Consider the following 23,106-nt stretch of genomic DNA (forward strand, 5'->3'; position numbering starts at 1 on the left):
CAGGAGACAAATTCATTCATTTTCAAGCAAATTCACGCAAACTGAAGTAACAATGTCTGAATGTCTCCGTATTTTGCTTCAACAGTTGGCATTCGATCTTGACTTGAGCAAAAATGCGGTGGTGAAAGATTAAATTGTACACTATGTAGCTACAAAGCAATTTTACTATATCTAGGTAAACACAACTAGCATTAAAATAAACAGCTAGCGGCAGTCAACTGATGAATCAACCATGATGACCAGAGCGATTCTGTTTAATACCAAAAATTCAGTCATGGAAAAATTATCTGGAGCCTGAAGTTCAAAAATTTATGCTTAACAGATCATTCAAAATTGAGTTAAACATATAATTCATCACTTTATCAACACAGTAGTTGATAACTGCAATGCGAGAGGTTTATTTTCTGATGGTGGAAAATGATCAAAAACGTTTTTCAAGAGAAGATCAAATAAAAAGAAAGTCGAAGAACGTTCGTTAAAAAAATATATGATTAGCATGGATAATTAATCGCAAACTTATTGAAAATTTAAAATTGAAAGCTGAGCATAAAGCGCTCTTATCACGCATAGGCCACCCTCATAATTTAGCAGGCGGTACACTGTGACTTTAGCTAGTTTGCCATCATGGTTATAATTATAAGATCACATCGGGGAAAACATGATAAAATTTGGTACAAAAATAGTAGTATTTTGAATGGCTCCAAAAATGAAGGAAAAACTTTTTACAATGAAGATAGAGAATATTTCATAAAGAAAACATAGAAAAAGTATTATACAACACGTAGGTTGCTGATTTCAAACAAATAAACTGCTTAAGATACAGAAAAATATCACATCGAGCTGAGATTGCGCAACATATTAGCATTTTATAATATTGACGATGAGAAATCAAGGTTACAATTTACAAACTCAAGGACTGACTGGAGTTGTTGAACTATTTGATTCAATAAATTTTTCACAATATTTATTGTACTTGCTTTTGGACAGCGATATTGACCTTATGAGGGAAAAGAGCTTTTCAACATCAATATCATCCGGAAGTTTGTTGAAGAATTGGGCAACTTCCGTAAAATCGTTCATTTTGAGAAGATCGCTTTCCAGGTACTTTAGGAGTCCAAGCGCTGCTCTGAAGAGGAACATATCACCGTCTAGTAGGTATACATCCCACATCCTGCTCGATATGTCTAAGGGCAAGCAGTTACTGAATAGTGAGAGAATCCACTGCATGAGATAAAACTTTGGGGTGAGTCCAATGACAGTGAAGTGCTGGTAGAGTTTGGACAGGTTCTCTGAGAAGAAATAGTTGAACAGTCTGTAGTAGTGGTTGATCTTGTCCAATCTGAGGGCGAAGAAGTTCATTAGCAAAGATCGGTTGATCAAATTGGCGAAGCAGATAAAAGCTGGCTCCAAGTCCATATTCAATAGCAACACTGCTGCAATATTGTTCATACCCTAAGCACCAATTAATCTCGTCAATTACTGAACATTTCCTTAGTCCCGCGTGGACAAAAATTTAGTTTTCATAAATTTTTACGAACAAACTAATAAACATTTTTTTGCCTTATTGAGGGTTAAAAGCAGACTAAAAAAGGTTGCGACGACCATTTCAAATCTAACCACTGCAAGAACTTTTAATATTTTAGGACAACAAAATTTTCAAACGCTGCATTATTAAAATTTGTTAAGCTCTACTATTACTACTGTGGGAAGAAAGTTTAAGAATTTGCACAAAAACTACAAGTTTAGACTGTACATAGGCGCAATGAGGAGAATGATAAGGATGTGTGTGGTCCACGATGTATAAAATGACCACAAGAGCGCGTCATAACTGTAAAAACTGTAAAACCTGAACCAGTACATACCTGAATGTAGCTAATATCATGCCTGTAGCACACAAATATAGCCAATAGTTGTTGAAGAGATTCTCGGTAAAAAGGGTCTTCCTGGAAAACCTTGTAGCGGACGAAAGTCCGCGACACGTCCAATTTGATCAAACCAAAGACGTCTTCCGAACTTCGCCTGAAGTTTCTATAATCAGCATTAGATGTTTGTTGCTCGCTGCTTGTGCTATTTCTATTGTCGCAGTTACTGAACAAATTGATTAGCTCCGAGGATTTGGACTTTAAGCTTGAGAATAGTTCAGGTGTTATGTTTAAGCAGTTTCCGATAGCCAATGGCCATAATTTGGCTCGCACTTTAGGTGGAACTCCAAACCACCACATATCCCTGACTCTTCTTGAGCTCCTAAGCTCACTCCAGTTAGGTATGACGTCATTCAGCCATGTAGACTGCAGCTGTGACATGTCATCAGCAAATTTGCACCGTTTTTGAAACTTTTTCTGAAGGTGCCTTTGCTTGTCAAGTTCCCGCTTTCGTTGCTCCTCGAGTAGCATCATATACTCCTCGAAGTGTCTTTTGGCCTCTTTGGGGTCTTTTTCGGGCAAGTTCCCCGGTCGCTTTTCGAAAATAAGCGCCTGAGTTGAGGAAGCAGTCAAAGATGCAACTTGGTTGTTGAGACTGTCAGATTTGAGTTTTAAACTGGGACTTAAAGAACGTTGGTGTGTATACGAGGGAGCAACTGATAGTGAATCATTTTTCTGTTCGCGTGTCTGGCCTTGGCTGTCGGAGTTCATAGAGGGTTCTTCTGGTTTTGGGTAGATGGATGTGGTGCTTTGGCTCTTTGAAAGTGTAGATGTCGGTGCTGAAAATGGAATCCTTCGATAACTTAGACTAAGAGAATGGTAATGGTATTTAGAAGTAGGTAAATTTTTGATTGAAATGCGGCTTAATTTAAATTTTGTTTCAAAATTTTAAGAGAATTGCGTTCTACGGTAACCACTCATAGCTCGTACACATAATGTGTTGTCTCAAATGACATCAAAATGTCGACGTTTATAGCTGTTGCTCACAATTCGTCGAAAAAGTTAGCTATCATATGATGTTAACAATATACGCTCTATTAAGAGCCACTTGATTTGACTATTCTTCATAGACTTAAACACCGGTCATCGCACCGACATTCACTGTACGTAACACGTAACGAACAAGTAGAAAGAAACTTGTACTAACATGCGAGTGTTAATTTTGAGATCTTACTCAGCAAAACATCTACTGGTCTTTCCTTCTTCTTTGTGTGTTCACAGCCTGTCAAACCTCCACTCGTGGAGCTAGCATTGCCTCTGTTACTTGTCATCAGTTGCGCCGCATCCGGAACCATAATAACTTTTGTCAAATTTGCACTGTGCGAAGTAAGAATGCTATTACCAGCTTGATTGTTATTAAAACGTCCACCACCAGCAGATAGGAGCTGGGGATTGGTTGAGATCTGGGACAGAGATGGCCATGACGAAGGATCGTCCAGGTCTTCTTGGGTTCCATTGCCATTTGAGAGACTGTCGCTTCTGCTGGAGGAACCCAATGAGACACTGTAGGACGAGCACGTGCCACTCATAGCCCCACTCCACCCATTCACTCCAGATAGAACGCTGCCCCCTCCTTCACCGAAGCTGTAACAACATTATTTTAATTATGAGACGATGTAAACTCAAAAGCAACGCTATCAAAAAAGCATTTGAAGTGTCATATGTCACCAATAAGCAACATAAAAGATAAACACTTAAGCTCGCGCGTCTCTGTCTTCGCACAGCTAGCTCCTACTTTTCGATAACGAGAATAATCAGGAAAATCAAATTAGAGTGTTTATGCATAGGAAGACCAAGCAATGAAAACTTCAACACTAAATTTTTTGATTAGAACCTTTTTGATTGATTTTACTATCATATTCAAACATCTACGAGCACCCACGTAACTCATTAAAATCGTCAAACTTAAATGGAGCTATTATTGTTGCGACCACCTTATGTGGGGGCGGAACTACATGCTCAAACTTTTTTTTAGAAAACAAAGTATACAAAATCGAGGATTACTCCAATTTTCTCTTTTTCAAGGAGTTATCGTGGTTGAAAGTTAGGAATATCGACTGATTCATATTTAGCTCATCATTCAAAAGTTTTCATCCAAAGTTAACAACATAGTGAATTAATTTAAACTTTGTTTACTAACAAATTATAAAATTTGTTTCAAAGATCATGAATGCTGAAATAATGATTCGAATATGTGCCCTTTCGGCTAACAAATTTTAAGACATTTTTTATACTTTTACTTTGCTCATAAAAATAGACGTTTGCGCTAAAGATGTCAATATTTCCCAAAACAGCTGTGACAACCTTAGTCAAAAACAGCAAGAGCTGCTACTGCCTCGTTAACTTTCTTCTCCATTTTTGACCATTAAGCTTTCCAAATGACAAATCCGGCGTTCAGTATCGCAAACAAACATATTGAACGAAATATTGAACACTTGCTTTTGTCACAAATTACTATTATTAACACAGGTTTAGACACCATTTAAAAAAAGAAGTACTACCATAAAAAAAATTCAGAATAAAAAAGTTTGTAGTGTCTTTCTTTAAGTAAGCTCATCTGGTATTAGCTTCAATTGAAATGACAGTCTGTTCCATTCATGCGGAATTGCATGACCGAAAGACCTTTTTCCAAAGCTAGTTTTAAGGACAGAAATTCGAAGGTTGTATACATACTGGCATCTTGTAACTTTATCATTGCGAGACAAAAGAGCTAAGATACCCTGGAACTCGTTAACGATAAATTAGGCGATGGTCAAAAAGTAAAATTTTGAACAGCACCCGTTTCTGTACAGGCAAACAGTGTAGGTGCTTGATGAATCTTGAAGTTGCTGTTCCGGGTGACAGTCAAAAAATCAGCATGCATGCACTATTCATTATCCGTTGTAACTTCCCATGAAGTACAGCAGGTAATCCATAGTAAAGTGAGTTGCAGTAGTCAAGCCGCGAAATAAACATAACACTTAACAACTTTATTAAGACATCCCTATCACCTGTGTCTCTGATAGAATAGATATTCCGGAACATATAGTAGCAGGCGGAAGCAACTGAACTGATTTTATTTGAAAATAAAAGTGTCATCCAAAATGAAGCCAAGAAATTTCACATGATCCGAAATATTGGAATCTATAGGAAGTTTTAGATCACCATTGAAAGAACTTTTTTGCACTACTTTCATAAATTCTGTTTTACGAGTATTTAATTTCAGCTTGGCGCCACGAAACAATTTCGCAAGGTGTTTATAATCAAATCAAATTTCTCACGAATCACCGTTTCATCATAGACAAAGTAAATAACGGTATCATCCGCATAGAAATGAGTTTATTTGCAGGTAATAAATATGAGCTCTAATGTCAGCAAATGACAGAAAAGCAGGGGGCCTAAAACCGATCCTTGAGGTACCCCAGTTTTAACTTCCTGCCCCGAAGATAACACATCTTTGATTAATAGTTTCTGAGATCGGCCACGGAGATAGCTTTTTAGGAAACAGAGAACTGAACCTCGGGAATCCAAGGCTAACATCAAGAATAGATAGAACTTTATTATGATCCAGTTTATCAAAGGCTGCCGATAGATCGAGTCCAACGTAAAAGGTGCTCTTTTATAGCTCTAAATCAATTAACATGTTGCTGGTAACTTTTAGAAGGGCGCTTTCTGTTGAGTAAAACCTCCTATAGGCACTTTAAAAAGCACAGAACAAAGAATTTCTTTCAATGTGATCGGTAAGTTGTACGAGAGCTGCTCTTTCAAATAACAAATAGTACTGCTCCGAAAATTTGGTTGACCGGAAAACCACCGACTCGAATAGTACAAGAAAAATTAACAACGGCAGATGTATTTCAAAAATAACTTACAGCAATGATAACTTCTGCTATCCATATAGAAAAAGACAAAGCTACATCAATTACAGCAGACGAAACCCAAATTGGCTAGGAAATTCGTCGTTCTAATTTTGAAAAATGTTTTCGTCCTGATAATGAATTCAAACATGGAGAAAAATCTGTCACGAGATAAAAAAGAAGTCTCTTACTACAACATTTCTTTCGTTATGAACAAGCTTTGATTACTGTTCTCTGATAGTACCTAATTTCTGTCTTTTTTTCTAACTCTTTGTATTTCATTTCAAAATCTCCAAATTTTATTCAGCCTTAGTCCGCTCCGCCTCGTGTAATGGTTATTTGAAGAAACCTTTTGAAGCATTTCTCAATTCTGTTAAACAAAACAACCGGCAGTTGGCGGAAACCGCTACCAAATCAACTTCTGTGACGTAAAATACGGATAGACACCAATTTTGAACTAAATTGGCGTAACGTAGTTGACACAATAAAAAAAAACCGTACTTTTTCCCTGATTCATTAATCAGTATTCCATTGCTAACAATGAAGGGGTTTAGAGTAAATTGAGGTAAAAAATTCACTTATAGGATGGGGTAAACCATTTATGACCAAAGATTTATTGATATTGTTCAACTTAAAACTCATCACAACGACGGCGCTCACCTGGAACCAGCTGGATAGCGGCAAAAACACGAACAAACAGCACTTCTGAGCCAAGCGGCGTTCAAAATAAAAAAATAAGAGGCCTTCAGACGACAAAACAAAAAGAGAAATTAAAAGCACCTCTTTTCGCCGCCATAATGATTAACCATCGCGAAAGTATATTTACACACTGATAATAAAAATAGTAAAAAAGTAAATCCGTGAACATTTTTCATTGTTAAATCGGCTAAACCATATTCCCACTTTCCAGCAAACAATTAAACAACGCATAGAGTTGAGTGATGATTTCCTATTCCCTTGAAATGAAACAGTCATTGAATATGATAATTTTGGTGAATTTTTCTCTCAATATTCTTCTGGGAAACTCGGTTTTTTAAGACATCGTGTTCTGAACAAAAATTAAAAATACGTTTGATAAAATATTTGACTGGATACCACTATCTTGAAACGATACCACCATTGCGGTCTCCGAAAATTATTTCGGTTAACAAAATGGCAGAGCATAACCGACTACCGTCGCGCCAATCGCTCTCAAACGACTGACAAGCGGTTGTCTTCGTCGTCAGTAGCTGGCTGCGGCTTAGGGAGGCAAGCTTGAGCTTTACTGATGGGGTGGGATGGAGCGGGGGAGAGCGTGTGAGGGTATCCAGACTGCGCGGTTACGGCTAGAATGAGGTGGAGGAGATAAAAAATGTGATAGTCGGTGACCAACTCTTGGCATACTTAAAGACTCGTAAACCATAAAAGTAAATAGTACGGAAAATTGCGTTAAAAAACACTAGCATGACTAATATAACTTCGTTTGAGAGCAATTTAACAATTTCGTGCTAAAATAGTTCCCTCCTTAAATTAATGAGGCCGCGACAATACTGGGTGTAGTTTCTGGGTGAAGAAGAAAAATTTCCTAGTTAACCAACAATTGACACATACTATTGCCTAAAAGTTTACAGAATCGTCAGTTAAAATCTGATGAGCAAATATTGCAATAAAAATGGCAAATACCCACCCGGAAGAAGTCGAATTCTGCTTGTTGAAACTTATTGATGGCAGAATATAAGACAGATTCTCTGCAGTTGGAGTTGCTTCTAAAGACATTCCATTAGCATCATCAGCCTTATCTTTGTCAACTCTCGCAGAAGCCGCATTGTTACAGATCGGACTATCAGCCGAGGGGTGATTGAAATCGTTTGAGTCCTCGAACCCACAACCTGGGTGTGACGTCATTCGTGTATGTGAGGTGCTAAGAGTGGCTACAGGAGTAGTCGCGAAGTCCTCGGTCAATACTGACATATCTCCTCCTAGGTTCAGCTCTTAGCACCAAACGATGGCTAAATTTCACAAGTTGTTCCATCACATTTTGCGAAGATCGAACTTAGTAAGCTGTCCAGATATGTTGCAATAGGGTAATCTCCATTTAGTCTCGGTTGTCATTTAAGCGTCATCTCTATGTAACCTTAGTTTCTGAAAATTACAAACCCAATGAACAAAGTTATTTCCATTAAGCGTGAAATTCACCAATCTTTGTCCTAAACTGATTTAAGAAAAACAACTATCTATCAGAGTCTGAAACTTCTAACAAAGACTAAAACAAGTTATACATTTACACATATATACAGCAGGATGATTATATACAGTTTAATTTTCCCTTGAAAAAATTGGAAAATGAGCGATATAGAAATGAGTGCATCTTTAAGTGCATCTATTCCGGTCCCCTCTAGTCTTTTTTGTCTCCCTCCACTGCAAATTATGTGTTACCAGCGGGGGGGGGGGGGTTGGGGTAAAAAAACTTTGTGCGGGTAAAACTTTTATGCCCAGTAAGCTTTGGACAGAACAGATACCTTTAGGTCAAACATTTATAAACATCAAATAACTAAATTATGCCTGCAATTAATTTTAGAACCAACAATAAAGCACATTTATAATAATTAAATAATGCTTTGTTTTTCAAAGCATCGCGACTAATTCTAAAATTGCACCTTAACTAAGATGAATGATAATTGCACGATTTGATGCTTTTTGTGACATAGTTGACGATAATGATTATAGAACAGGTTCAATACTGCTCACACTCGATACTGGAGAATGATGCGACACATTATCTTCATCATCTTTTTCGATGTTGTCTGATTTCCCCTCTACACATTCCGCATTATTTTTACCCTCATTAACCGGTTCCGCCTTTTCTGGTTCCTCGTTCACGATACTCTTCACAAGGCTAGTCTTGCGTAGGACCTGACGCTTATTCGCGGGTCTCTGTTGAGCATCAAACATAGTTTTCACCTTTACAGCAGTTTTGATTTTACCCCATGAAGATTTTTTGTATTCAGTTTTAGAATTTGATTTTTGCTCTGTCGCTTTTTCTTCTGTTTTTCGGCGCCTAGATCCTCCCACCTCGTTTGATAGTTGTTTGAATCTTGAAATGGATATACTCACTCTTTTAAATTTCAACCCTGTCTTTGGCAATTTTTCATTGCTTCTTGTACTTTGATCTTTGACCTCTTTAGCAGGTTTTAGACCAGGAATCTCAGATTTATCATTCATGGTATCGTAGCTTCTCAAATTCCTCAAATCAAGCACGATTGATCTCTGCGAAACTTTGGCTTGACTCCTACTAACTGCTTCAAGTTTCTTGGATGTCAAGGGAGCTGAACTGACTCGTTTCGGTTCCTGACTGAAACTATGTTTTTTAGGCATCTGCGAAGATTTAATACCCAATATATCTATGTTCCGCTTCGAGAACTTGTCACCATGCTGTTGTTTTCTGATATACAAAAATGAGTTGTAAATAACATCAACGTTGGTGTCTGAAGTAACATTATCCAATCCAGTAGACATGCTAGAATATCTCGGAGGGTTCAAAATAACTTCCTTCTCAGAACCCCAGTCTACACTTTCGACTGTCTTACTTAATCCTTCAATTCCTTGTCGCTTTATTACACTATACCTATAACTGGCACCATTGCGTAACGGACAAGGAGAGCTTTTTGATCTAGCAGTCTTCATTGGTCTGATGTATGCGTTTGAAACCCTTTCGACAAAATCAGTTCTTAGTTTATTAAGAATCAACTCGTTTAGCCATCCAAGATCAGTCAGAAATGAATCAATTTGGGGTTCCATCCACAAAGAATCGACTAATTGATCGCGGACGCAGACGCTCGATTGGCTTCTGAACAACGGTGGTCGCTTTTCAGGCTCAAATAACTGCCTTCTCAGCAATGTCCTTTTTGTTTCCAGGAGGATTGTAGTTCTGGGGAAGAAGTAGAGAGAGATAGATTTCTGAAAAGCTTCAATCTCATGTCTGAACATGTCAATTTTATGCATCAGGAGTTTTCTTCTCGCCTCTGACAGCTGTTCTTCTTTCGCTTTTCGGTCCCGTTCATCCTTGAGCACTTTCTCCATAGAATTCTTAAATTTACTTAACCTTATCTTTCGAACAACACTTTCTTTAGTCTGATCTAACTTCATTTGAGCTTCTAATTCTTTCAACCGTAGTTCTTCCTCCTCCTTTTGCTGCTCCATTAATTTAACATCTCTCGCCATAGTAGCAAAGCTTTCTTTAACGAGCAACTTTTTCTCATTGTCCATTTTGATTAGTCTTTTCATACTGGCTTTAATGAGAAGCCATCTCATTTGAGCATCTGTCTTTTCATTGTAATGGAAATTTAAAGATGGGACAACACCTAACACCTCTGCAACCACAGTCTGAGGAAGCATATTTTGCGCTAATTTTTTATTGCTTCGAATGGGGGGAAGCCTTAAGGTCTCTTTAGTTGCAACTGCCTGAAAATTGGCACCTCTCGAAAAAGATCCTCTGGTCATTTGATCTCCGCTGAGGTAGGTAACTTGTCTGCTAGGTCTATTGGCGTCAAACGCAACACTTGCCATAATATCTTGATTTCCAGAATTATATTCAGTTGCTTTCTGTTCATAAATTTCTGGTAATTTCAGCAGCTGTTTGTGCGGTTTCCGTTTATATTTTGGAATACCTTTTCGCTTCTTCATCCAGGCGTAACTGAGACTGTAATTCTGCCAACAATGCGATCTGCATTTCCAACATTGTCCCTCTTGCAGTCTGCTAACTTCATCTAATCTGTTCGTTCTATCACAAATGTTGTAATCCGGCACTCCAAAAGTCTCGCTGGTTGCAATTTCACCACTAACAAAAACATTATAACAAACAGGGCACTTGCAAAATGATGACTGTTCAATGTGAAAACAAGGATCGTTTTGAAATTTCCCAGGAATAGTTAATTTATGCGAGGAACTTGAAAGCAGGCTACTTAACGACTGAGTCAACTGTAGACTCTTCTCCGCTCTGTTGTCAATAACATCTCCGACGACCAGGCGAGAACTTCTCGTAACAAACGAACTCTCCGTACACGGCGACGATATTTTATCATACGATAGATTTTTCCTCATAGAGAAGATGGAGCTCTTCCAATTACTCCTGAGAATAAAATGAAATCTGAAAGGCCAGTTGAAAGTAAGGTTGACTATTTACAATTGAAGTGAATAATTGATAACGGGGATAACAACTGGAATTGTTCCATGGAAATCTGAAAACAAAATGAGGTACATCCGAAGTAACATTCAAATGTTTAATTGCTAGCTAAAATAGAACGTATATTCGGCCTGAACTCCAAGCAAAACCTAAACTTTAAAACAACTAAAAAGATTAATTCAAATATGACACCTGATATATCCCCGTTTGCTCACTATTCCTTTCTAGGGTCTCTACCATTATAGCCTTCCTCTTCATGAAATTATAGCTTGCTCCCGCACGAGTCGATATTATGGTAATCAAGTAATGAATATGGTAAAAACGGGTAATGTGGGAGGGCTATACGTGATGTGAATAGGAAAGAACCACGTTCTGTACCAATTTTTATGGAAGATTGACAATCTATGCAAAAAGGAGCACTTGCGCCGTTTTTTGAAGAAAACGTTTAAACTAAAAGCATATCCTTTATTAATATAATAATTATTACTATTAGTAGTAGAAGTAAAGAAGGATTTAGAACAAGCTTCGGGTCTTTCATATTAAAGCCCCCCCCCCCCCGCTTACCAGTCAGATAACCTATAGCCCCTCCCCCATCATAGTAATTATACCATAATGGGGGTATAATGGGAAAGACCCCAAGCTTCAAGGGTTTCCACCCAGTTTGTTGGTCCAGTTTAAGTTTGATTGATTTTACTCATTGGATTACAGTTTCCGCATCTGCATAGAATTCTACATGTGCATTTGTTTTCATGGTTGTAGTTGAATTCAAAGAAGTGCCTGTATAGTCAGCGTTGATTTGTTCATTGCAATTCCGAATTTTTTGTAGACGTTGGACACAAGGGTCTTGGTTCGCCTGAAGAAGTTGCCGTCAGTTTTACTTCGTCTCGACTTCTGTATTCGGAATTCTCCCCTTCCTGCTTGTCGTGTTTTCCTATCTTGCAGGGTAGTTTTCAGCGTTAATGAAACTATAACCGTACTCACCTGAAGGGCGCGCGTCTCGCAGTAGAGAGAAAGGTTTAACCGTTCCAGGCAATCGTTCAAAGGTTTCGATGACTCGAGGATCCAGTTTGTGGCAATTTGTTGAAAACTTTGCCTCCAGGTAGTTTGCCTCCCATTCCATGAGCTGATATATTGGCCAACAGTTTGCCATGTGGTACTGTGACGAACGCTTTCTCGAAATCTAGGTATAAATTGGACGTCAAGGTTTCCACTTGTTTTTCAAGCATTTGTTTATCCATTTTGGGTATTTGTGCAAAGGTTTGCTCTGAATTCGTTTTTTGTGCGGTTTGCATTTATTGCAGAGGAGCAGGAGGTTGTCTTCTAGTTGTCATGGCTTTGTGGATATGCCACGGTTGTATAAGCCCAGGTTTTAGGTTCCTGCGTTAGCACGTCAGTTTACTCAAATACAAATGAAGATCCATGTGCATGGGTACTGTGCATAAAAGTTCTCAAACTAGTCCCTCGTGTAGTGAATAAGTCTGCTTTTTAAAATCATCTCGTTGAACAAATCCACTTGTCGTTGTATGACTCACTCGAAAACCTGTTCGATACCAAAAATTTTACCTTTCTCCTGCTATTTATTTCAACTATTTGCAATTCTTCAGAAAAATCAACGTTGTATTTTGCGGCTGCATCAAGTTGAAGCAGAGGTGAACAAGGCGAATAGCATACTGGCAGTTAGCGAGAAAAAGTTCACAAAAATTAACAAACCAATGTTGCCTAATCTTTTTAAAGTTCAAGTCAGACCACATTTGGATTATTGCTATCAAATTTGGAGCCCGATTTTGAGAGACAAAAGAAATTGATAGAGGTCTCACAGTACAGAACATCGCGACTGATACCGGCGTTGAGGAAACCAAGCAACACTGAACGTCTCAAAGAACCAGACTTTCCGTCGCTTAAGCGTGGAGAAACGATAGAAATGTACAAATTGTTGAAGATGATATGAAACCTGTGCTTAGGGGAAAATTTCTAAACTCAGCTAAAGGGAACAACATGGTAACAATTTACAGAATAAAGCCCTCAGATCGAAGTTGAATACTAGAAAGACATTCTCCACATCACGTGTTGTGACGGACTGGAATCGACTACCTGATTATGTGGCCATGAGTTAAAACGTGAACCAGTTCAAATGGAAACTCCACAATTTTGTCTACATCAGATTTTGCCTCAATCTACACTGGCACACAAAAGACCCAAATCTGAAGAATCTGTCAATAGAGGCTATCCCGCCTGTCAAACAGAAATAACTCTTACTACTAAACAGCAAGTCCTTTCAAATTTTTAAAGTAGCGTGGTGGCAAAATACTAGCCTTCATCAGAGTCACTTTGTGCCCCCACACTCCAAATCAAAGAAAACTGTTGGTGTCACGCCCCTATTTCGTGGCTCATACTTACGTGATGTTTTTCCGGGTCTTTCCCTTTATAGCCCCCCATTATGGTATAATTACCATGATTGGGGGGCTATAGGTTATCTGACCACTAAGCTGGGGGGGGGGGGGGCTATAATGGGAAAGACCCGTTTTTCCTATAAGTATCCATAATAAGTGCTATAATTTAGTTCATATTCAGATAGATCTCAAGGCCATATATAATTAGTATTTCCATCTAGGCCTGTAGCCCCTTATTTGTTTATGTTTATTAAAAACAACCGCAGGTTTACAGCCTACTTATAAATATGTTAAGTGCCTAATAGCCTCAATATTTACCTTTTTGAGTTCCCTGACGATGAATTCCCATAATTGATAAAGTAAAGGAAACCAATTTGTCAAATTAAAATTACTTCCAAAATGTAAAACAAACGTTTTCGAACTTTACGTTCATCGTCAGGTTAAAACTGTTTTACAAATTGTTAAAAGATAAAATGAATATGTACTTACATTTGTCTGAGACGACAATTAAAACAATTCTAGGAACTATTCTACAAAATCAATCGAAAATTTTTCCCTATATACAATATTTAATCTATATACAACTCATATTTACATCTGTTATCAATTTATTTAAAAACATTCCTATTCCGGATTTTTCGATTTTGGCCATGTTCTTGTATTTTTAGGGTTATTCCGAATTTGCCCTAACCATAAGTATCCCTCTTGTAGAGGTTTTGCAAATTTCGTTTTGTCATGCACAAAATGGTTTTTGCCCTATGTATTCTCATCTAGTCAAATTTATGATTTGAACTAATATTTTAATTGATAAATACTTGATAAATAGTTGATAAATATTGATATATAACTTCATGAGAAACTATGTACTTGGTGAAGTAATTATTCTGATAAAGTAGGTGCTAATACGGAAATGGTATTTGTACTTAACGAACATCAAGAGACGTACAAAAGCAAGAAATTGCCCAACTTGCAGATCAGTAAATATTTACGAAAGACCAATACAGCCCTGCGGATCGACGATCTCCAGAACACCGGAGAACAAGCCTGACGATCAGCTAACAACAGTCTTTTAGAATTTAACTCAAAACTTCTGAAACTTATCTCTGAACATTGCTATTTAATTTCGCTAAACTAATTAGAGATTGAACTGGAAAACTTTATATACTAAGTAAACCAGGCTTCATTAGAACTAATTGCGACAAATTAACACTTTGAAAACACAACCGCTCAATATAAGTCTTTTACTAGTTAAATTTATTCAAAATCTTTCCGCTAAAAACCGCACTGTGAAACACGGAAATAAGTCCTTGTGAAATGAAAAAAACTCATATTATTTATTCCGAATAATAAACTTGATAACACCATGACTAACAAGACCTTACACATCAATGAGTAACATAGTGACATGAGTTACTAACTGCTTCCCAGTGTAATGGACCAAAATTCCGATTAATTCCTTGATGAATAGGAAATTTTTTTCTTTGTTTTGACAATTTCTTTTTTCTTCCACTTCATTACCTCAGAAACCTTTAGCCAGTGTCCAGCACACATTCTCCAAGCAAGACGATAATGCAAAAAGCAGTAACAAAAGAAAGAATGGGTGAAAAATGTTTGTGTCTCTCTTGACCAAATGCAACAATAATCCAAAAATTCTTCAGTGGACAACAACTGGAACACACTCAACCACAGTCGCCAAAAACGGACGAAAACAACACAGGTTTTTTACAAACAAGAATACTGTGAGTAAAGGAATGTGTAAAATTTATTTTGGTGCTTTTTTATGTCAATTTATAAAGAACAAATTCTCCCCGCTATTAATTATTGTCGCGCTTCCCCCAATCTTTTTGAACATATTGGAGGAAAAAATATTAACTACATAAAAAACAGCTATAAAAAACAACCTCAGATAGGAACTGCTTTCTTCTTTTCTTTTTACCATGGTATTTTATGTGCTAGATAAAGATGATGAACGTGTTGCCATTTATTGGACAGAAGAAAGCATATATCAAAAAGAAGAAAGCATATATCAAAAAGCTCGGAATTTTGGCATTATTCGTAACAAACTTCAATCAGATAGAGATAATAACCTTGACAACATCACTACTGATTATCAGATAAAATGAAAATAAGCTAAATTGCTGAAACCACTGCTTAGACATTATCTAAAAAGAGGGCAAAACCAAAATTTAAACAGAAAAATAAAAAAAAATTATATTTAATTCCCCCACCCAGCTCGCAGGTTAATGAATCAAACAGTGACTTTGATCCTTATGCTGTTGCCTATTTGAGTGCAGTTTCCACAAAACCTGTGCGGTCGATGTCCCCACAAGTTTTTCTAGACTATGGGGCAATCTTTAATGGTGAGACTTCGGTGGCCCATACGGCTTCAACGATATAAATCTGAGGATTCGACTGGAGCTTTAGGCAAAGGTTCATAAGCAGCCCTTCGTTATTATTTTCTGAGCAAATGGTTTCAGCGGTTTTCTTTTTCTGATCTCTTTTGCTACTCATTCACCTTCTTTTATCTCTACTAACCAATTAATCTCCCCATTAGGTTAACTTAAGTGTGCTATTTAACATATTAGAACGAAATAAGACTGATTGAACGATAAGTAAATAATCTAAACGAGTAAAAAACAAAATGGCACGCACGCAAATCTACATTATTTGTAGATTTGTATACAATCTTATTATGGTAATCAAGTAATGAATATGGTAAAAACGGGTAATGTGGGAGGGCTATACGTGATGTGAATAGGAAAGAACCACGTTCTGTACCAATTTTTATGGAAGATTGACAATCTATGCAAAAAGGAGCACTTGCGCCGTTTTTTGAAGAAAACGTTTAAACTAAAAGCATATCCTTTATTAATATAATAATTATTACTATTAGTAGTAGAAGTAAAGAAGGATTTAGAACAAGCTTCGGGTCTTTCATATTAAAGCCCCCCCCCGCTTACCAGTCAGATAACCTATAGCCCCTCCCCCATCATAGTAATTATACCATAATGGGGGTATAATGGGAAAGACCCCAAGCTTCAAGGGTTTCCACCCAGTTTGTTGGTCCAGTTTAAGTTTGATTGATTTTACTCATTGGATTACAGTTTCCGCATCTGCATAGAATTCTACATGTGCATTTGTTTTCATGGTTGTAGTTGAATTCAAAGAAGTGCCTGTATAGTCAGCGTTGATTTGTTCATTGCAATTCCGAATTTTTTGTAGACGTTGGACACAAGGGTCTTGGTTCGCCTGAAGAAGTTGCCGTCAGTTTTACTTCGTCTCGACTTCTGTATTCGGAATTCTCCCCTTCCTGCTTGTCGTGTTTTCCTATCTTGCAGGGTAGTTTTCAGCGTTAATGAAACTATAACCGTACTCACCTGAAGGGCGCGCGTCTCGCAGTAGAGAGAAAGGTTTAACCGTTCCAGGCAATCGTTCAAAGGTTTCGATGACTCGAGGATCCAGTTTGTGGCAATTTGTTGAAAACTTTGCCTCCAGGTAGTTTGCCTCCCATTCCATGAGCTGATATATTGGCCAACAGTTTGCCATGTGGTACTGTGACGAACGCTTTCTCGAAATCTAGGTATAAATTGGACGTCAAGGTTTCCACTTGTTTTTCAAGCATTTGTTTATCCATTTTGGGTATTTGTGCAAAGGTTTGCTCTGAATTCGTTTTTTGTGCGGTTTGCATTTATTGCAGAGGAGCAGGAGGTTGTCTTCTAGTTGTCATGGCTTTGTGGATATGCCACGGTTGTATAAGCCCAGGTTTTAGGTTCCTGCGTTAGCACGTCAGTTTACTCAAATACAAATGAAGATCCATGTGCATGGGTACTGTGCATAAAAGTTCTCAAACTAGTCCCTCGTGTAGTGAATAAGTCTGCTTTTTAAAATCATCTCGTTGAACAAATCCACTTGTCGTTGTATGACTCACTCGAAAACCTGTTCGATACCAAAAATTTTACCTTTCTCCTGCTATTTATTTCAACTATTTGCAATTCTTCAGAAAAATCAACGTTGTATTTTGCGGCTGCATCAAGTTGAAGCAGAGGTGAACAAGGCGAATAGCATACTGGCAGTTAGCGAGAAAAAGTTCACAAAAATTAACAAACCAATGTTGCCTAATCTTTTTAAAGTTCAAGTCAGACCACATTTGGATTATTGCTATCAAATTTGGAGCCCGATTTTGAGAGACAAAAGAAATTGATAGAGGTCTCACAGTACAGAACATCGCGACTGATACCGGCGTTGAGGAAACCAAGCAACACTGAACGTCTCAAAGAACCAGACTTTCCGTCGCTTAAGCGTGGAGAAACGATAGAAATGTACAAATTGTTGAAGATGATATGAAACCTGTGCTTAGGGGAAAATTTCTAAACTCAGCTAAAGGGAACAACATGGTAACAATTTACAGAATAAAGCCCTCAGATCGAAGTTGAATACTAGAAAGACATTCTCCACATCACGTGTTGTGACGGACTGGAATCGACTACCTGATTATGTGGCCATGAGTTAAAACGTGAACCAGTTCAAATGGAAACTCCACAATTTTGTCTACATCAGATTTTGCCTCAATCTACACTGGCACACAAAAGACCCAAATCTGAAGAATCTGTCAATAGAGGCTATCCCGCCTGTCAAACAGAAATAACTCTTACTACTAAACAGCAAGTCCTTTCAAATTTTTAAAGTAGCGTGGTGGCAAAATACTAGCCTTCATCAGAGTCACTTTGTGCCCCCACACTCCAAATCAAAGAAAACTGTTGGTGTCACGCCCCTATTTCGTGGCTCATACTTACGTGATGTTTTTCCGGGTCTTTCCCTTTATAGCCCCCCATTATGGTATAATTACCATGATTGGGGGGCTATAGGTTATCTGACTACTAAGCTGGGGGGGGCTATAATGGGAAAGACCCGTTTTTCCTATAAGTATCCATAATAAGTGCTATAATTTAGTTCATATTCAGATAGATCTCAAGGCCATATATAATTAGTATTTCCATCTAAGCCTGTAGCCCCTTATTTGTTTATGTTTATTAAAAACAACCGCAGGTTTACAGCCTACTTATAAATATGTTAAGTGCCTAATAGCCTCAATATTTACCTTTTTGAGTTCCCTGACGATGAATTCCCATAATTGATAAAGTAAAGGAAACCAATTTGTCAAATTAAAATTACTTCCAAAATGTAAAACAAACGTTTTCGAACTTTACGTTCATCGTCAGGTTAAAACTGTTTTACAAATTGTTAAAAGATAAAATGAATATGTACTTACATTTGTCTGAGACGACAATTAAAGCAATTCTAGGAACTATTCTACAAAATCAATCGAAAATTTTTCCCTATATACAATATTTAATCTATATACAACTCATATTTACATCTGTTATCAATTTATTTAAAAACATTCCTATTCCGGATTTTTCGATTTTGGCCATGTTCTTGTATTTTTAGGGTTATTCCGAATTTGCCCTAACCATAAGTATCCCTCTTGTAGAGGTTTTGCAAATTTCGTTTTGTCATGCACAAAATGGTTTTTGCCCTATGTATTCTCATCTAGTCAAATTTATGATTTGAACTAATATTTTAATTGATAAATACTTGATAAATAGTTGATAAATATTGATATATAACTTCATGAGAAACTATGTACTTGGTGAAGTAACATTCTGATAAAGTAGGTGCTAATACGGAAATGGTATTTGTACTTAACGAACATCAAGAGACGTACAAAAGCAAGAAATTGCCCAACTTGCAGATCAGTAAATATTTACGAAAGACCAATACAGCCCTGCGGAACGACGATCTCCAGAACACCGGAGAACAAGCCTGACGATCAGCTAAAAACACTCTTTCAGAATTTAACTCAAAACTTCTGAAACTTATCTCTGAACATTGCTATTTAATTTCGCTAAAATAATTAGAGATTGAACTGGAAAACTTTATATACTAAGTAAACCAGGCTTCATTAGAACTAATTGCGACAGATTAACACTTTGAAAACACAACCGCTCAATATAAGTCTTTTACTAGTTAAATTTATTCAAAATCTTTCCGCTAAAAACCGCAATGTGAAACACGGAAATAAGTCCTTGTGAAATGAAAAAAACTCATATTATTTATTCCGAATAATAAACTTGATAACACCATGACTAACAAGACCTTACACATCAATGAGTAACATAGTGACATGAGTTACTAACTGCTTCCCAGTTTAATGGACCAAAATTCCGATTAATTCCTTGATGAATAGGAAATTTTTTTCTTTGTTTTGACAATTTCTTTTTTCTTCCACTTCATTACCTCAAGAACCTTTAGCCAGTATCCAGCACACATTCTCCAAGCAAGACGATAATGCAAAAAGCAGTAACAAAAGAAAGAATGGGTGAAAAATGTTTGTGTCTCTCTTGACCAAATGCAACAATAATCCAAAAATTCTTCAGTGGACAACAACTGGAACAAACTCAACCACAGTCGCCAAAAACGGACGAAAACAACACAGGTTTTTTACAAACAAGAATACTGTGAGTAAAGGAATGTGTAAAATTTATTTTGGTGCTTTTTTATGTCAATTTATAAAGAACAAATTCTCCCCGCTATTAATTATTGTCGCGCTTCCCCCAATTTTTTTGAACATATTGGAGGAAAAAATATTAACTACATAAAAAACAGCTATAAAAAACAACCTCAGATAGGAACTGCTTTCTTCTTTTCTTTTTACCATGGTATTTTATGTGCTAGATAAAGATGATGAACGTGTTGCAATTTATTGGACAGAAGAAAGCATATATCAAAAAGAAGAAAGCATATATCAAAAAGCTCGGAATTTTGGCATTATTCGTAACGAACTTCAATCAGATAGAGATAATAACCTTGACAACATCACTACTGATTATCAGATAAAGTGAAAATAAGCTAAATTGCTGAAACCACTGCTTAGACATTATCTAAAAAGAGGGCAAAACCAAAATTTAAACAGAAAAATAAAAAAAAATTATATTTAATTCCCCCACCCAGCTCGCAGGTTAATGAATCAAACAGTGACTTTGATCCTTATGCTGTTGCCTATTTGAGTGCAGCTTCCACAAAACCTGTGCGGTCGATGTCCCCACAAGTTTTTCTAGACTATGGGGCAATCTTTAATGGTGAGACTTCGGCGGCCCATACGGCTTCAACGATATAAATCTGAGGATTCGACTGGAGCTTTAGGCAAAGGTTCATAAGCAGCCCTTCGTTATTATTTTCTGAGCAAATGGTTTCAGTGGTTTTCTTTTTCTGATCTCTTTTGCTACTCATTCACCTTCTTTTATCTCTACTAACCAATTAATCTCCCCATTAGGTTAACTTAAGTGTGCTATTTAACATATTAGAACGAAATAAGACTGATTGAACGATAAGTACATAATCTAAATGAGTAAAAAACAAAATGGCACGCACGCAAATCTACATCTCACCCTTCTCAGGATCAGAAACGGTCAATTTTAGCGCGTTTGAACAGTTAATAACGGGAGCAAGGGGAGTCGCAGCAATCGCAGGTGCGCAACAAGCGAATTTTCTGCAATTACTTTTAAAAGGAGATGATTTAAGATACTTCCTAACCCTACCCGAGGCTACCAGACTAGTTTTTGCGGATAATAAAACAACTCTGAGAAGTAAATTCACAACAGACGACCTACGAGAAATCAGAATAATAAAATTAGAGAACCAAAAGTTTAATTCGAAGACAGATACAGTGAAAAATTTCTTAGTAAATTTAAGAACAGAAGCAAACAAAGCATATCCAACACCTGAAATAGTAGTAGCACCAGCAAAAAGAGGTGATGTTGGAGCCCTCAGATTTGAAAGAGAGACAGCAGCACGAGATTCTGTTCTGCCCTTGAAATGTCAAAAAATAGAAAAAACGAACAAATAAAGCGCTTCTTCCTTAAGTCCATACCAAATTGGCTTAAACCTAAGCTGTTAGAAAGGCCAGATACAAGCACATTAGATTAATTATGTATTTTAGCTAGCCAGCAGATTGCAATAAGGGTGATGTGTAACAGAGAAGAGTACTTTGACGACGGATTTAATGAAATAACAGAATCAAACACAGATAAAATGTCAAAAGCAATAACTCTTATATCAAATAATCTAAAAGAAATTGAGCAGAAAATTGAACAGAAAGTAGTATCTAAAAAGGAGATATCAGAACAAGGCCCAGAAAACCTTTTTACACAATATTACCCACAACAAGTCTACAGAAAAAGTTATAGACAAAATTTCCGTCCGCAATATCAAAATTATCAGCCAAATTACCGCCAATATCAACCTAATTATCGTCAATTCCAGTAAAACTATGGGCCTAGCAGCAGTACGTCCCCCGTGCTAATAACTACCGAGAGTATAGACCACAAAATTAAATTGAATAAACATTTGCAATTCCAACACAAATAACACAGCCCGTACCAAAGCCAGTAACATATGTTCAGCAATTATTCAGCCTTGTCCCACATTTAGGCAGAACATTATCCTATGTTAAATTTAAGGTTAATGAAGAATTAGATAAAAGCGCGCTAATTGATACAGGGGCAACTGCAAATGTGATAAACCGCGAGTTTTACAAGGAATTTATTATCACAAACATTAATTCAATAACAGAAAATAACAGAATTAGATAAGCCTGATCTAGATAAAGTTAAAATGGCAAACGGAAATATAGTTAAATTTGATAACGCAATTAAAGTTACACTTAATTTGGGCACACAAACTTTCACTGAAAATTTCTGTGTTTTAATTGTCACAACTCCTGTAAAATTAGGGCACCCATTCTTGGCAAAACATAAATTTAGCGTCTGCCCAGGACAAAGCTACATCAAATTCCCTCATCAAACTCTGCAAATAAATGAAATAAAGCCAGAAAAGCAACCCATCATTAAAGCCAGAAAAATTTAGTAAACGTATTACAACTAAATCACAACCAATTTACAACATGAAAGTATTACAACCAAATCAACAAGCAATTCTAGAATGCAAGTTTCAGGACAAAATAAATTCATTCACTACTGAAATAAACATTACTGAACACCCAGTTACTACAAATAAAGTAGAAGAAATATACAATATTTAATCTATTTACAACTCATATTTATATCTGTTATCAATTCATTTAAAAACATTCCTATTCCGGATTTTTCGATTTTGGCCATGTTCTGGTATTTTTAGGGTTATTCCGAATTTGCCCTAACCATAAGTATCCCTCTTGTAGAGGTTTTGCAAATTTCGTTTTGTCATGCACAAAATGGTTTTTGCCCTATGTATTCTCATCTAGTCAAATTTATGATTTGAACTAATATTTTAATTGATAAATACTTGATAAATAGTTGATAAATATTGATATATAACTTCATGAGAAACTATGTACTTGGTGAAGTAATTATTCTGATAAAGTAGGTGCTAATACGGAAATGGTATTTGTACTTAACAAACATCAAGAGACGTACAAAAGCCGGAAATTGCCCAACTTGCAGATCAGTAAATATTTACGAAAGACCAATACAGCCCTGCGGAACGACGATCTCCAGAACACCGGAGAACAAGCCTGACAATCAGCTAACAACAGTCTTTTAGAATTTAACTCAAAACTTCTGAAACTTATCTCTGAACATTGCTATTTAATTTCGCTAAAATAATTAAAGATTGAACTGGAAAACTTTATATACTAGGTAAACCAGGCTTCATTAGAACTAATTGCGACAGATTAACACTTTGAAAACACAACCGCTCAATATAAGTCTTTTACTAGTTAAATTTGTTCAAAATCTATC

The 23,106-nt window shown here is 36.8% G+C and overlaps 2 protein-coding genes across 2 annotated transcripts; both read right to left on the reverse strand.

Annotated features, from left to right (window-relative positions):
• Positions 1-114: 114 nt before the first annotated feature.
• On the reverse strand, positions 115-7,893 carry LOC142335982 (TBC1 domain family member 12-like). Its single transcript, XM_075384404.1, has 4 exons — positions 7,425-7,893; positions 3,070-3,506; positions 1,863-2,701; positions 115-1,452 (listed from the first exon to the last, which is right to left on the reverse strand). Exons 1-4 carry the CDS (start codon positions 7,706-7,708, stop codon positions 910-912), a joined length of 2,103 nt encoding a protein of 700 aa, XP_075240519.1. The 5' UTR covers positions 7,709-7,893; the 3' UTR covers positions 115-909.
• Positions 7,894-7,968: 75 nt separating this feature from the next.
• Positions 7,969-13,819, reverse strand: LOC142335979 (uncharacterized). The gene is made up of 2 exons (XM_075384403.1): positions 13,799-13,819; positions 7,969-10,974 (listed from the first exon to the last, which is right to left on the reverse strand). The coding sequence occupies exon 2, from the start codon at positions 10,835-10,837 to the stop codon at positions 8,459-8,461; it is 2,379 nt and encodes a 792-aa protein (XP_075240518.1). The 5' UTR covers positions 10,838-10,974; positions 13,799-13,819; the 3' UTR covers positions 7,969-8,458.
• Between the last annotated feature and the right edge of the window lie 9,287 nt (positions 13,820-23,106).

The sequence above is a fragment of the Convolutriloba macropyga genome, chromosome 3, assembly GCF_964194025.1.
Source record: "Convolutriloba macropyga chromosome 3, txConMacr16.3, whole genome shotgun sequence".
Taxonomy (NCBI): domain Eukaryota; kingdom Metazoa; phylum Xenacoelomorpha; order Acoela; family Convolutidae; genus Convolutriloba; species Convolutriloba macropyga.

What these genes read in the sequence shown, in the direction of transcription:
- LOC142335979 (XM_075384403.1), bottom strand. Translation starts at nt 10,837, where the DNA reads ATGAGGAAAAATCTATCGTATGATAAAATATCGTCGCCGTGTACGGAG.
- LOC142335982 (XM_075384404.1), bottom strand. Translation starts at nt 7,708, where the DNA reads ATGTCAGTATTGACCGAGGACTTCGCGACTACTCCTGTAGCCACTCTT. An exon ending in CTCAAAATTAACACTCGCAT is followed by an intron (nt 2,702 to 3,069) that starts GTTAGTACAAGT and finishes TTCCATTTTCAG; the next exon opens with CACCGACATCTACACTTTCA. An exon ending in ATGATATTAGCTACATTCAG is followed by an intron (nt 1,453 to 1,862) that starts GTATGTACTGGT and finishes ATTGGTGCTTAG; the next exon opens with GGTATGAACAATATTGCAGC.